The 14028-nt window shown below is 41.5% G+C and overlaps 1 protein-coding gene across 1 annotated transcript in view; it reads left to right on the top strand.

The window, feature by feature from the left end:
• LOC115401453 (regulator of G-protein signaling 6-like) overlaps nucleotides 1-14028 on the top strand; it is a 100328-nt gene that overhangs the window by 73355 nt on the left and 12945 nt on the right. Inside the window, exons 12-14 of the mRNA XM_030109645.1 lie at nucleotides 1100-1210; nucleotides 2124-2249; nucleotides 4115-4301. Coding sequence (XP_029965505.1) covers nucleotides 1100-1210; nucleotides 2124-2249; nucleotides 4115-4301 — 424 coding nt within the window. The remainder of the gene's footprint in view (nucleotides 1-1099; nucleotides 1211-2123; nucleotides 2250-4114; nucleotides 4302-14028) is intronic.

Below are 14028 nucleotides of genomic sequence, written 5' to 3'. Positions count from 1 at the left end.
CCTCGTTTGCCTCTCCTCACAGCAAGGTTACGGTGCTCTGTGTCAGAAGAGGAGTTTAACATATTTAATTCTTAGTCTCCTCTGAACAGCTGGAGGTCATGAATTAATAGTGCATCGCAGCATAGCCTCAGCGCAGGTACTTTTATGTATGATTTGTAGAGAGTAGAGCGGCTCTGCAGCGGTTGGCATAGTGTAGGAGTAAATTCTTGTATCATTGTTAAAAGGGAAACATTTCCAGTGCCCTGCAGTTGTTGTGGATGTGGATCCTATTCTGCTTCACCGCATCCCACCGTTCTTGTTTAGCCGAGATTATCAAAGAGAGGTAGGCGGGTCACATCTGAGCTTTGGTGGTTTTTGTCAGAACAGATGCTCCTTTTTCCTGATTTACATGTAAGCAGAGCACGTATTGACCCGGAGTTATGCAACAATGGCAAATAGAATACGAAGACAATATGGTGTTTCATATTGATGATTTGATATGTTTTCAATCACTTACATTCTAGTTATATTGCACTTTTAAAGAAGATTGATAAAATGATAGCAAGATGAAAAAAAAACTACCAAGAAACAGAAAATAAAGGACATGAATGGTAAAAAATAATGATCATGAGTGATTATGAAATTAAGGGAAATACAAATGTATTATAACAATTTAGACAAACAAACATTACAAAACATTAAAATGACTAAAAATGATCAAAATTACATCAGAAACTAATTACAATAAAACTGGAAACAGGATACAAATGGATTGAAAACCATGCATGTATCATTTTCCCTCCACCTCCCAATGATGCAGCATGTTGAGCTGGCCTTTCAAATTAAGTCCCAATAAAATAGACTTGTGGTTGTGAGAAAATGTGGACAAGTTAAAGGGGTGTAAAAACTTTTGCAAGTCACTGCATACAGAGTTTGCGTGTTTTTGCCATGTCTTGGTTGACTGTCTTATTCTGCTTTCTCCCTGTAGTCAAAGAAAGAAAGAACTGCAGAAACAAAATCGTCTCTGTGCTGTTCCACTTTTTTCACTTCCGAAAATGTTCTGTTATTTGTAACTCCTCTGTTGTGCATTGACATCGCCATGCATCTGTGTGTGTTTCAGTCTGATAACCTACACCGAGCAGTACATGGATTATGACCCTTTTGTTACCGGACCGGAACCGTCCAACCCCTGGACCGCCGACGACCCGTCTTTGTGGGACCTCGAGTCAAGGTGCAGAGACCACAGCATAAATCGATTTATTACAGTAACACACACACACACACACACACACACACACACACACACACTGGAATCATCTGTCTGCAAACTACTTAAAAACACTGACTTAATTATATGTAAAATCTGTGCTTTTGTGAGGTAATTTAATATGTGGTTGAAAGACATTTTTTTCTGTAATTAATTGGTTGTTGGCAACAAGCAGGCGAAGATGAAGTTTTCGTTCTCGTGCTGCAGAACTATTGCCTTCAAGATGGTTATTTCATTTTAATTCAAGTTATAATTGGAAATGATGTCGGCTGTAAAAGCATTTATAACATCTGAGGCACCTTCTGTTTTCTGACATCAAATAGCAAAAAAACCTTTGCACGTATGGTTAAATTTGGACACAATAATCAGCATAAGAAACTGAACGACACACTCATGTACGGGGTGTTTATGAAGGCGTATGTACAGGTTTATCAAAGAGAGAATTTCAGATGTACTTCAGCGTATTCACTCAGTCTTGTGTCAAATTATTGACCACCTGCTGAACAGTCGCAGAGCAGCATCAATGAAGTGAAAAGATCACCCAAAGCCTTCAACAGGTCCAGCTCTGAAATCCCGGCTGTCTGAGTTATGCTGGAATTAATTAGCACAGACATACAATCATTGTGCCTAATGTAGCTTAATAATTCATCTGAAATGATTAATTCCAGGATAGGAGATTTTTCCCTGCAGAGATTATAATGACTGGATTTTACATGAACATTGTCATAATGAGCAGCTTTTCAAGCATCAATATCACATTGTGAACACAGAAACTAATCGGATTTTAATGTTTGATCGTTTCACTGTGCTTCGCCCTGATATTCTCTTGTAAGATTATACTTTTGTATTTTTCTAAATCCTGTCCTGTCTTCCTCAGTAAGGAGCCCAGTCAGCAGAGGGTGAAGAAGTGGGGCTTCTCTCTGGAGGAGGCCCTGAAGGACCCGGCGGGACAGGACCTGTTCCTCAAGTTTCTGGAGTCAGAGTTCAGCTCAGAAAACCTGCGGTGAGCGCACAAAGATGCTTTTGTAGTCTTAATGACCCATTTCAGTTCAGTGGGTGCAAAGAGGAAGAGAGATGAGGAGACGCATGGATGAAGTGAAGCAGGTGATCGGTGTGAGGAAGGCAGACAAGCGGCATTCATACAAGATGATCCACTGTGCAGAGACATGATTAGTATTTACTATCCGAGACATGCTTCCTGGAGTGATGGAGAAGACAAATATACACAGCACTCTGCACGGACAGGGTTTTGTTTGAGCTTCTGATATGAACAAAGAGATATCAGCATTTTCATTTGTAACATTGTCCTTCAAAACCTTTTTTCCAGACACCGTAAACACTGAAGAGCAATTAAGTGAAGGTTTACCGATTCCCAGCTCACTAAGAAACCCAAACACGCTCCGGCCTCAGTGGATAGGTCCAGGAAAAAAAAAACATGAATATGAAAACAACGGGTTGACCTCAGGACAGCTGAAGAGAGCGGAACTTTCCACAGCATAAACAAGAACATGTTGAGCTGCTGCGAATGTGACACAAAAAATGATGACAAACAGTTTGAATACTATCTGGTGGTAACCTGAATATAAAAAAGATCAATCCACAGCAGCACAGCAGAAGAATATAAAATTAGGTTAGAGCCTAAAGTGTATCCCAGAGGCTTTGTCACAAAATGTCGGGATGACGGTGGTGATGTGTGTGTCTGTTGGAATGTGGCGCGATCTGTTAAAATGTTGCTCACTAATTGTTTCCTGTTTGTTATCCTGGATTCAGAGTTCAGATATTCTCCTCTCATTAATACACGCATGTTAACTCAGCACGTCATGTTTGGCCGATTCGGATTTTGAAACGTGCGAGAGAGACGGAGAAGCGTGTCAGGAATGATAGTCGGGGGATGAACTGATAGTATGGAGGTTTTTGATACGTCTCAGTCGGAGGGAGATAAAACACAGAAGAAAGAGAGAAAAAAAAAACCTGCAGCGAGACGGAGAGAGCGAGATAGAGCGCACACACTCATATCAACGCTCATCCTCCATCCGTCCCACCGGTCTCCTCACCCGTATCTCACTCGCTCCCATCTTCTCCTTTTCTGGGCCTTTAATTGCTTTTGATTTTATGAGGGGAGCTTTCGGAGGAGCCATACAGACGGAGAGTGTGACAGTGAGTGAGAAAAGCAGACCCCAGAGGGGTTTCTCCCTTTATTGCTGAACCAGTCCACAGATCAATATAGATACAAACTAATATTGGAGCGGGCCAGACGGAGGCTCTCTGCCGCCTCTGGTCCCTCACACACTTCAGTATCACTGTTTGCCCTTCAAAAATGTCATTTTCATTTATTCTCAACTAACTGCAACTTGATGCCAATATATGTATTTTTATACATTTTATAGACACGGCCATCAGATATCTGTGAATCAAATTATATTGACATCGCCACATTTGGGAGGAAAAAAAATAAATGGTCACCATAAATAGAAAGAAGCAAAACTGTGCCATGGCTTTTTTTTTTCTTTTATCACAAAACAACAAAACAGGAAGGAAATTGCTTTCAGGATGCAATATGTAATATTTTTGGTTTAAAAAATTGAAAATATTTTCATACATACGAGGGACTAGGATGTAGGAAAGTGTGTTAAAAGTCTGTTTTCAGTCCAGCAAGAGAAGAAATACAGTTCATTCATTCATTCGTCCATCCATTTTCTGTCTATTGTTTTTTTTATCCAAATGAGGGTTACTGAGGCGCTTTGTGTTGAGGGAGAACATGCAAACTTCATTTGCGTGCAAGTAAAACATATACATTTTTACAGTAGAAGCTCAAGAAGTCTTATATATTGCCTGTATGTTTGTATATTTAAATGTGTACCGGTGCAGGTTCTGGCTGGCGGTGCAGGACCTGAAGCGGATGCCGCAGCAGGAAGTGGCTCAGAGGGCGCAGGACATCTGGGCAGAGTTCCTTGCAGAGGGAGCGCCGAGCTCCATCAACCTGGACTCCCACAGCTACGAGCGCACCAGCCAAAACCTGAAGGACCCCGGACGGTACAGCTACGAGGACGCACAGGTGGGCGGAAAAAAAAGAGAGAGCAAGGAATCGGAGTGCAGGCCGTCCTGATCAGGCTTATAAACTTTGATTGGATTCTGGCTTTTCACAACTTTTCTATTGAGCTATTAAACTCCAACTAGAGTTGAAAGTCATAAAACCGGTCTCGTTAAGAAGGCCACTAATGAAACGGTGCTTCCTGCGCTTGCATTTATTGGCGAACCCCCTCAGAAGCTGCAGATTTCACATTCTCGAGTTTAAATGAAACATTATACAGCAAACCGGAGGAAAACGACACGACTGAATCGCCTTTAAAGGGATCATTAACTCACCCACCTACACATAGAAAATGCAGAAGCTTTTATAGAAACATTTAAAACACAGAGTGACAAAATAATCCATGTGCTTAAAAGGCCATTCAGAGTCTCTTTCAGCCTGTCAGCTCAAAGGCTGACTGGCGTGACGGGAGCGAAATTCAGTTATGCACATCAATAATTCAGCAGCTGCCTTTTGTCGTGCAGAACACACTGGCTAAAGAGAGAATCTTCTCACATCTGTCAGCAGCTAATCACAGAGCAGAAACACTCCAATCGCTGGAATAAAAGATGGGATGTAGAGAATGTTAGCAGTTCTGAATATTTTTAATAACATCCTAATCTTTCTTTTTAGATTTTGTGTGAAAATACAATCTGAGTTTCTTTTAACAGCTGAGATGAAGCAAGCAAATATTTTACTGTCCAGGCATCTGTTTACTAGGTGGGAATCATTCATATTTAGTATTTTATTATATTGGTATTTATTTTCTCTACTGCTCTCTGTCTTTGCTATTATTCTTTTGTTTGTATTTTTTATTGAGTTCATTAGAATTTGATTTTAGTCACTGATTTTCAGTATATTTTTACGAGGGTAAGAGTCAGTGTTTGGGGTAGATTGTATCCTTCCTTAACAATAAATAGAAAAAAAGCCGCAAGCGGCATTGGACGGGACCTCGCCCTCTGGCAAGGTGGCCCCACTGAGGCCGTCCTTGCACCTTGATGACTGAAGTCCAGGTCACTGGGAACCTTGCTCCTCCATAAACAACCATTTTCATGACTTGACCTCATTTCCTGTTGTAAATGGCCTTTTATTTTGAAGGGATTTTGGGCTTTCATTTTGGAAACGTAGTACATGCTTCCACTAACACTGTTTACCTTGAAATTAGGAAGCTGCTTTGTTAAAAATGTCATTTTCTGCAAAAATGTGACTTTTATTTTGAAGGGGTGTGAGGCTTTCATTTTGATAGTCATGTGTGCTCCAGTTTAGCAAACACCAATATATACATCTTGCTCCGTCACAAACATCCATTTACATGACTTGACCTCATTATGTTGTAAATGGGCTTTTATTTTGAAGGAATTATGACCTTCTATTTTAGAAACATAATACAGGCTTCCACTAACACAGTTTAACACGAAATTATGAAGCTGCTTTGTTAAAAATGTCATTTTTTGCAAAAATGTGACTTTTATTTTGAAGGGGTGTGAGGCTTTTATTTTGATAGTCATGAGGCTTCACCTGTCTCCGTTTCTTACCCCCATGCCACACAGCCACTGTGAGTAGTAAAAGCTGCAGTGGGGGGGGCGTGAGACCTGTGTTCGACACACTACCCCATTCTATATATGCTGAGCTACTGGTTAGAAGATAGTATGTACTATTTTCAAGGTGTTCGGTCTGACCTGGCCGGGACGCGAACTCACGACCTTGTGGTTGTGAGGCGGATGCTCTACCGCTCAGCCATCACTCCGGTAGAGAAGTAAGTGATTCCACTAACACTATTCAATACAATACAATCTACTTTATTTCTATGGCACATTTAACCAACAGATGCTTCCAAAGTGCTGCACAGCAGAATAAAAACTACAATGGGATATAAAACTGAGAAATAAATCCATCAGAACAAAAAGAAAATTCAAAGATAAGTAAAAAAAAAAAGAAAAGAAAAAAAACCTGTTGAACCTGAAATTATGAACATGAATTATGAACATGCTTTGTTAAAAACGTCATTTTTTGCAAACATGTGAGTTATTTTGAAGGGGTGTGAGGCTTTTATTTTGATAGTCATGTGTTCTTTGCTTTCACAAACACCAATATATCCATTTGAGTGTCAGAGTAGCGTTATTCCATACATCCCATTGTCTGTCTGTGCATCCACGTATCCATCCATCCATCATTTATCCACCAACTTAAAGACTGATTTCAGGTGTATGGTGTGTATCAGGTGACATTTCTGCAGGGTGACATCTGTTTAGATCATTCCAATGTGTTTCAAGTGTTGCTTCCTCAGTGGCTTGCTGCTGCAGGGGCACTGCTGCTTCAGTCATGTGTGATTTGTGGTCACGGTGCGCCATCTACTGTGGAAAGCAGGTGCAACATGCAGAATGTTGCCCAGAGGCTCAATGCCCATATATGGCATAAGTAGGTCACATGATGTTAGAGTGTGACTCGGCAGACACACAGTTTCTCTTTGGTCAAAACAGCTGGGGAAATGCATTTCCGTGGACCAAAGTGAGCAAACAATGTCAGAAAGTGATAGGGAATTTAGTTGTCTTTCACTGTAGAGCTTTTCAGAGCAGTCACACTTATAGTTTTGAAACGGGAGGCTTAATTGATGAAGAAGGTGAGATTTTTGAGCAAAATTTGAGCAAAATTTTGAGCAGAAAGTGTGAATGACGGACTTCCTGTTGCATTTAGGTCATAGGCACGAGTGAGAAAGTTGTAGATCTCGATGAGACGAACGCGTGCATATGTTTCTTTTCTCTGTACCACACTGTGAAGGGTGAAACAGTCCATATTAGTGGTTTTTGAGTGAAAAGTGTTTTGAGGCACATTTGATTTGACAGGAAATAACGGACTTCCTGTTGGATTTAGGTATAGGTATGTCTCTTGGTAAATTGTAGAGCTCGATGAGACGAAGTCATCCATGTTGATTTTATTTCTCTGCGACATTCGTGCGGGTCGCACTGCCCATTGTAGTGTTGCAAGTGCGTTTTCAGACTTCAAACTTTAAGGGTTAATATAATCCACACCCTGAGACTTTTGAAAAAGTTTTGATCAACTTTGTGAGAGACAATTGTCCTCTTTTATTTGGCACTGCTCTGACGTCTCCACGACAAGCGGTCTCGGAGCAGATAATTTTTAAAGGAGGAGTCATTTTTTGCCAAATTTTACACTGTAAGGGAAATACGGGACTTCCTGTACAATTTAGGACATTTTTGTCAATGAGAGATTTTTAGATCTTGAGGAGACGAACGCATCCACATCAATTTGATCTCTCTACGACATTCCTAATGGTTGCTGTGGCTATTTTACTCTTTCTAGGTGGCGCTAGAGAGCAGATGGGCTTATGGGGTTAATTTTTCCACCATATAAAATTTTTCGCGAGTCAGGATGTGCTTGCCAAATTTGGTGAGTTTTCGTGCATGTTTAAGGGGTCAAAATTGCGTCGAAAGACGGTGTCAGTATAATAATAATAATAATTAAAGCCGCAAGCGGCATTGGACGGGACCTCGCCCTCTGGCAAGGTGGCCCGACTGAGGTCGTCCTCGTACCTTGATGACCGAAGTCCAGGTCACTGGGAACCTTGCTCCTCCATAGACTTCCAGCACCCTCTCACCCACTAACATGGAGTTGTTAGCATCCCCCATCCGCTGACATGGAGCTGTTAGCATCTGTCATCCACTAACATGTAGCTGTTAGCATCTCCCATCTGCTAACAGGTAGCTGTTAGCATCTGTCATCCGCTAACATGTAGCTTTTAGCATCTCCCATCCACTCACATGTAGCTGTTAGCATCTCCCATCCGCTAACATGTAGCTGTTAGCATCTCCCATCCACTCACATGTAGCTGTTAACATCTTCCATTCGCTAACATGTAGCTGTTAGCATTTCCCATCCGCTAACATGTAGCTGTTAGCATCTCCTATCCACTGACATGGAGTTGTTAGCATGTCCCACCCACTAACATGTAGCTGTTAGCATCTCCTATCCACTAACATGGAGTTGTTAGCATGTCGCATCCATTAACATGTAGCTGTTAGCATCTCTTATCCACTAACATGGAGTTGTTAGCATCTCCCATCTATTAACATGTAGATATTAGCATCTGTCATACACTAACATGAAGGTGTTAGCATCTGCCACCTGCTAACATGTAGCTGTTAGCATCTGTCATCCACTAACATTTAGCTGTTAGCACTGAAGTTTAGGTAATCGGGAACCTTGTCAGTATATAAACCATTTTCATGACTTGACCTCATTTTCTGTTGTAAATTTGCTTTTAATTTGAAGGAATTTTGGGCTTTTATTTTGGAAAGGTAGACCATGCTGTCATAATCACCGGCTAACACATCGTACTCCATAAACATCTATTTTCATGATTGTACTTCATTTTCTGTTGTGAACGGGCCTTTCTTTTGCAGGATTTCTTTGCTTTTATTTTGGAAAGGAAAGGTTTTTTTGACACCTGGACCTTATTTATAGGTGTGTGCCTGCTCATATACTCACTCACACAGACATCGTGCAGCTTCGAGTCCTTCAGAAGTTATTTAGATCCAACCGATTCAGCAGGGGCCACGGCAATGGAGCTGCAGTGCGGGAAGCCCCATTGCTGTGGCCCCCGCTGAATCGGTTGGATCTGAATAACTTCTGAAGGACTCCGATAGTGACTCTTTACATCGCTGAAACTCTGAAAGAAGGATGAATTTGTTGTAAACAAGCTTGAATACTATTATTTAGGCCTTCAGAGATCTATATGACATGACTGAAAAATAGCATCATATGTACACTTTAATGACAGCTGCTGTCGACTGCACTGCATGCCCATATTTGGTCATTAGTGGGCTTCCTGTTGGATTTAGGTTATTGGTGTCAATGGGTGATTTTTAGATCTCGATGAGCTGAACACATGAGCACTTGGTTTTATCTCTCTACGACATTCCTACGGGCTGTAGCGGCCATTTTTTCCAAAAATGTGACTTTTATTTTGAAGGGCTGATAAAATCCACACCGTGTGACTTTTGACAAAGTTTGAAACATCGTTTGTAGAGAAGCATCTCCTCTTTCAGGCCGCATTACTTTGAGGTCTCTACGACAAACGGTCTCGGACAAGAAAATTTTTAAATGAGGAGTGATTTTTACTTTGAAAGGGAAATAGCGGACTTCCTGTTTGATTTAGGTAATGCATGTCAATGGAAGATTTTTAGATCTTGATCAGACAAACATATGAGCAATTGGTTTGATCTCTCTACGACATTCCTACGGGCCACAGCGGCCATTTTTTCAAAAATATGACTTTTATTTTGAAGGGCTGATAAAATCCACACCGTGTGACTTTTGAAAACGTTGTGCACATCGTTTGTAGAGAAACTTGTCCTCTATCAGGCCACGCTACTCTGACATCTGTACAACAAATGGTCTTGAGTGGTATAACGTTTTCTTGAGAAGTGTTTTTTACTTTGAAAGGGAAATAGCGGACTTCCTGTTTGATTTAGGTAATGCATGTCAATGGATGATTTTTAGATCTTGATGATACAAACACTTGAGGAATTGGTTTGATCTCTCTAAGACATTCCCACAGGCTGCAGCGCAGGAGTTTTTTTTTTCTCAAATTTTACACTGAAAGGGAAATAGCGGACTTCCTGTTCACTTTAGGTATAGGTATGTCTCTTGGTAAATTGTAGAGCTCGATGAGACGAACTCATCCATGTTGATTTTATTTCTCTGCGACATTCGTGCGGGTCGCACTGTCCATTGTAGTGTTGCAAGTGCGTTTTCAGACTTCAAACTTTAAGGGTTAATAAAATCCACACCCTGAGACTTTTGAAAAAGTTTTGAACATCGTCGGAAGAGAAGCTTGTCCTCTTTTATTTGGCACCAACCTGACGTCTCTGCGACAAGCGGTCTCAGAGCAGATAATTTTTAAAGGAGGAGTCATTTTTTGCCAAATTTTACACTGAAAGGGAAATAGCGGACTTCCTGTTGCATTTACGTGAAAATTATCTAGGTCGTTATTTATAGATCTCGAGGAGACGAACGCGTGAGCGGTGGTTTGATCTCTCTGCGACATTCCTGTGGGCCGTGGCGCCCATTTTACTGTTTCTAGGTGGCGCTAGAGAGCGGATGGGGTTATGGGGTTAATTTTTTAATTTTATCAAGTGGTCCACCGGTCCACATGTGCGTGCCAAATTTGGTGAGTTTTCATGCATGTTTAGGGGGTCAAATTAGTGCTTGAGTGCGTCAGTAAAATAATAATAATAATAGGGGAAACAAACGGACGAAGAACAATAGAGGCCTTGCCCTCAGGCAAGGTGGCCTCAGTTGAGGCCACCTCGCCCTCGGGCTCGGTCCCTAATTAAAGCCGCAAGCGGCATTGGACGGGACCTCGCCCTCTGGCAAGGTGGCCCGACTGAGGCCGTCCTTGTACATTGATGACCGAAGTCCAGGTCACTGGGAACCTTGCTCCTCCATAGACTTCCAGCACCCTGTCACCGAACATGGAGTTGTTAGCATCTCCCATCCACTAACATGTAGCTGTTAGCATGTCTTTTTCACTAACATGCAGCAGTTAGCATCTCATATCCACTAACATGGAGTTGTTAGCATGTCCCATCCACTAACATGTAGCTGTTAGCATCTGTCATCCACTAACATGGAGTTATTAGCATCTCCAATCCATTAACATGTAGATATTAGCATCTGTCATACACTAACATGAAGGTGTTAGCATCTCTCATCCGCTGACATGTAGCTGTTAGCATCTCTCATACACTAACATTTAGCTGTTAGCACTGATGTCGCAGTCATTGGGAATGTTGCCAGTACATAAACATTCATTTTCATGACTTGACCTCATTTTCTGTTGTAATTGGGCTTTTAATTTGAAGGAATTTTAGGCTTTTATTTTGGAAAGGCAGTACACGCTGTCATAATCACCGGCTAACTCCTTGGTACTCCATAAACATACATTTTCATGACTCTACCTCATTTTCTGTTGTGAACGGGCCTTTGTTTTGAATGAATTCTTTGCTTTTATTTTGGAAAGGTAGTACATGCAACTCCGATTTTTGGAGACCTGGACCTTATTTATAGGTGTGTACATGCTCATTTATTCACTCAGACAGACATCATGCAGCTCGGAGTCCTTCACAAGTTATTTAGATCCAAACGATTCAGCAGGGGCCACGGCAATGGAGCTTCCCGCACTGCAGCTCCATTGCCGTGGCCCCCACTGAATCGGTTGGATCTGAATAACTTCTGAAGGACTGAAAGAGTGACTTTTTACATCACTGAAACTCTGAAAGAAGGATGAATTTGTTGTAAAGAAGGTTGAATACTATGTTTTTGGCCTTCAGAGACATATATGACATGACTGAAAAATAGCATCATATGTACCCTTTAATGACAGCTGCTGTCGACTGCACTGCATGCCCATATATGGTCAGTAGTGGACTTCCTGTTGGATTTAGGTTATTGGTGTCAATGGGTGATTTTTAGATCTCGATTAGATGAACACATGAGCAATTGGTTTTATCTCTCTACGACATTCCTATGGACTGCAGTGGCCATTTTTTCCAAAAATGTGACTTTTATTTTGAAGGGCTGATAAAATCCACACCGTGTGACTTTTGACAAAGTTTGAAACATCGTTTGTAGAGAAGCTTCTCCTCTTTCAGGCCGCATTACTTTGATGTCTCTACGACAAACGGTCTTGGACAAGATAATTTTTAAATGAAGAGTGATTTTTACTTTGAAAGGGAAATAGCGGACTTCCTGTTGGATTTAGGTTATTATTGTCAATGAGAGATTTTTAGACCTCGATGAGACGAGCGCGTGAGCAATTGGTTTGATCTGTCTACGACATTACCACGGGCCGTTGCATAGGATTTTTTTTTTTTTACCAAATTTTGCACTGAAAGGAAAATATCGGACTTCCTGTGCAATTTAGGACATTTTTGTCAATGAGAGATTTTTAGATCACGATGAGACGAATGCATCCACGTCAATTTGATCTCTCTACGACATTCGTGCGGGTAGCAACGTCCATTTTAGTGCTTCAAGTGGGTTTTCAGACTCAAACTTTAAGGGTTAATAAAATCCACACCCTGAGACTTTTGACAAAGTTTTTAACAACTTTGGAAGAGGAACTTGTCCTCTACGATTTCAGGCCACTCTGACATCTTTACGACAAGTGGTCTCAGAGCAGATAATTTTTAAATGAGGAGTGATTTTCTGAAAATGTTTATCTTGAAAGGGAAATAGCGGACTTCCTGTTAGATTTAGGTATAGGTATTCCTCTTGGGCATTTTTGGATCTCGGTGAGACGAACGCCTGAGCATTGGTTTGATCTCTGTACAACATTCCTACGGGCCGTGGCGGCTATTTTACTGTTTCTAGGTGGCGCTAGAGAGCAGATGGGGTTATAGTGTTAATTTTTCCACTTTATAAAATTTTTCTCCTTTGCGCATGTGCCTGTCAAATTTGGTGAGTTTTTGTGCATGTTTAAGGGGTCATATTTGGTGTTTAAAAGAGCAACTTTCGGCTATCACGTGGAACGGGAAATGACGGACTTCCTGTTGGATTTAGAGCAAGGTTTATCTGTGGTGATATGTAGATCTCGAGCAGATGAACGCAGCAATGTATTTTTTATTTGTCTACAACACTCGTGGCGATCCATGGCGTAGATTTTACTGTTTTTAGGTTTTTTTGGTCTGTAGGTGGCGCTAGAGAGCAAATTGGGAGGTTTTTTTGATTTTATCAAATGTTTCGCCGGTCCGGATGTGCCTGCCAAATTTGCTGAGTTTTCATGCATGTTTAGGGGGTCAAAATTGGCGTCGAAGTGGCGTAGGAATAATAATAATAATAATAAGAAACGAACGAAGAACAATAGAGTCCTTGCCCTCCGGGCAAGGTGGCCTCAGTTGAGGCCACCTCGCCCTCGGGCTCGGTCCCTAATTAAAGCCGCAAGCGGCATTGGACGGGACCTCGCCCTCTGGCAAGGTGGCCCCACTGAGGCCGTCCTCGCACCTTGATGACCGAAGTCCAGGTCACTGGGAACCTTGCTCCTCCATAGACTTCCAGCACCCTGTCACCGAACATGGAGTTGTTAGCATCTCCCATCCACTAAAATGTAGCTGTTAGCATCTGTCACCCACTAACATGGAGTTATTAGCATCTCCAATCCATTAACATGTAGATATTAGCATCTGTCATACACTAACATGAAGGTGTTAGCATCTCTCATCCGCTGACATGTAGCTGTTAGCATCTCTCATCCACTAACATTTAGCTGTTAGCACCGAGAGTGACTTCTTACATCGCTGAAACTCTGAAAGAAGGATGAATTTGTTGTAAAGAAGCTTCAATACTATGTTTTAGGCCTTCAGAGGCCTATATGACATGACTGAAAAATAGCATCATATGTACCCTTTAATGACAGCTGCTGTCGACTGCACTGCATGCCCATATATGGTCAGTAGTGGACTTCCTGTTGGATTTAGGTTATTGGTGTCAATGGGTGATTTTTAGATCTCGTTGAGATGAACACATGAGCAATTGGTTTTATCTCTCTACGACATTCCTACGGACTGCAGCGGCCATTTTTTCCAAAAATGTGACTTTTATTTTGAAGGGCTGATAAAATCCACACCGTGTGACTTTTGACAAAGTTTGAAACATCGTTTGTAGAGAAGCTTCTCCTCTTTCAGGCCGCATT

This window comes from Salarias fasciatus, chromosome 15, assembly GCF_902148845.1.
Source record: "Salarias fasciatus chromosome 15, fSalaFa1.1, whole genome shotgun sequence".
Classification (NCBI taxonomy): Eukaryota; Metazoa; Chordata; class Actinopteri; order Blenniiformes; family Blenniidae; genus Salarias; species Salarias fasciatus.
Note: the sequence above shows the minus strand (reverse complement) of the source record. Positions and strands in the feature narration are given on the sequence as shown.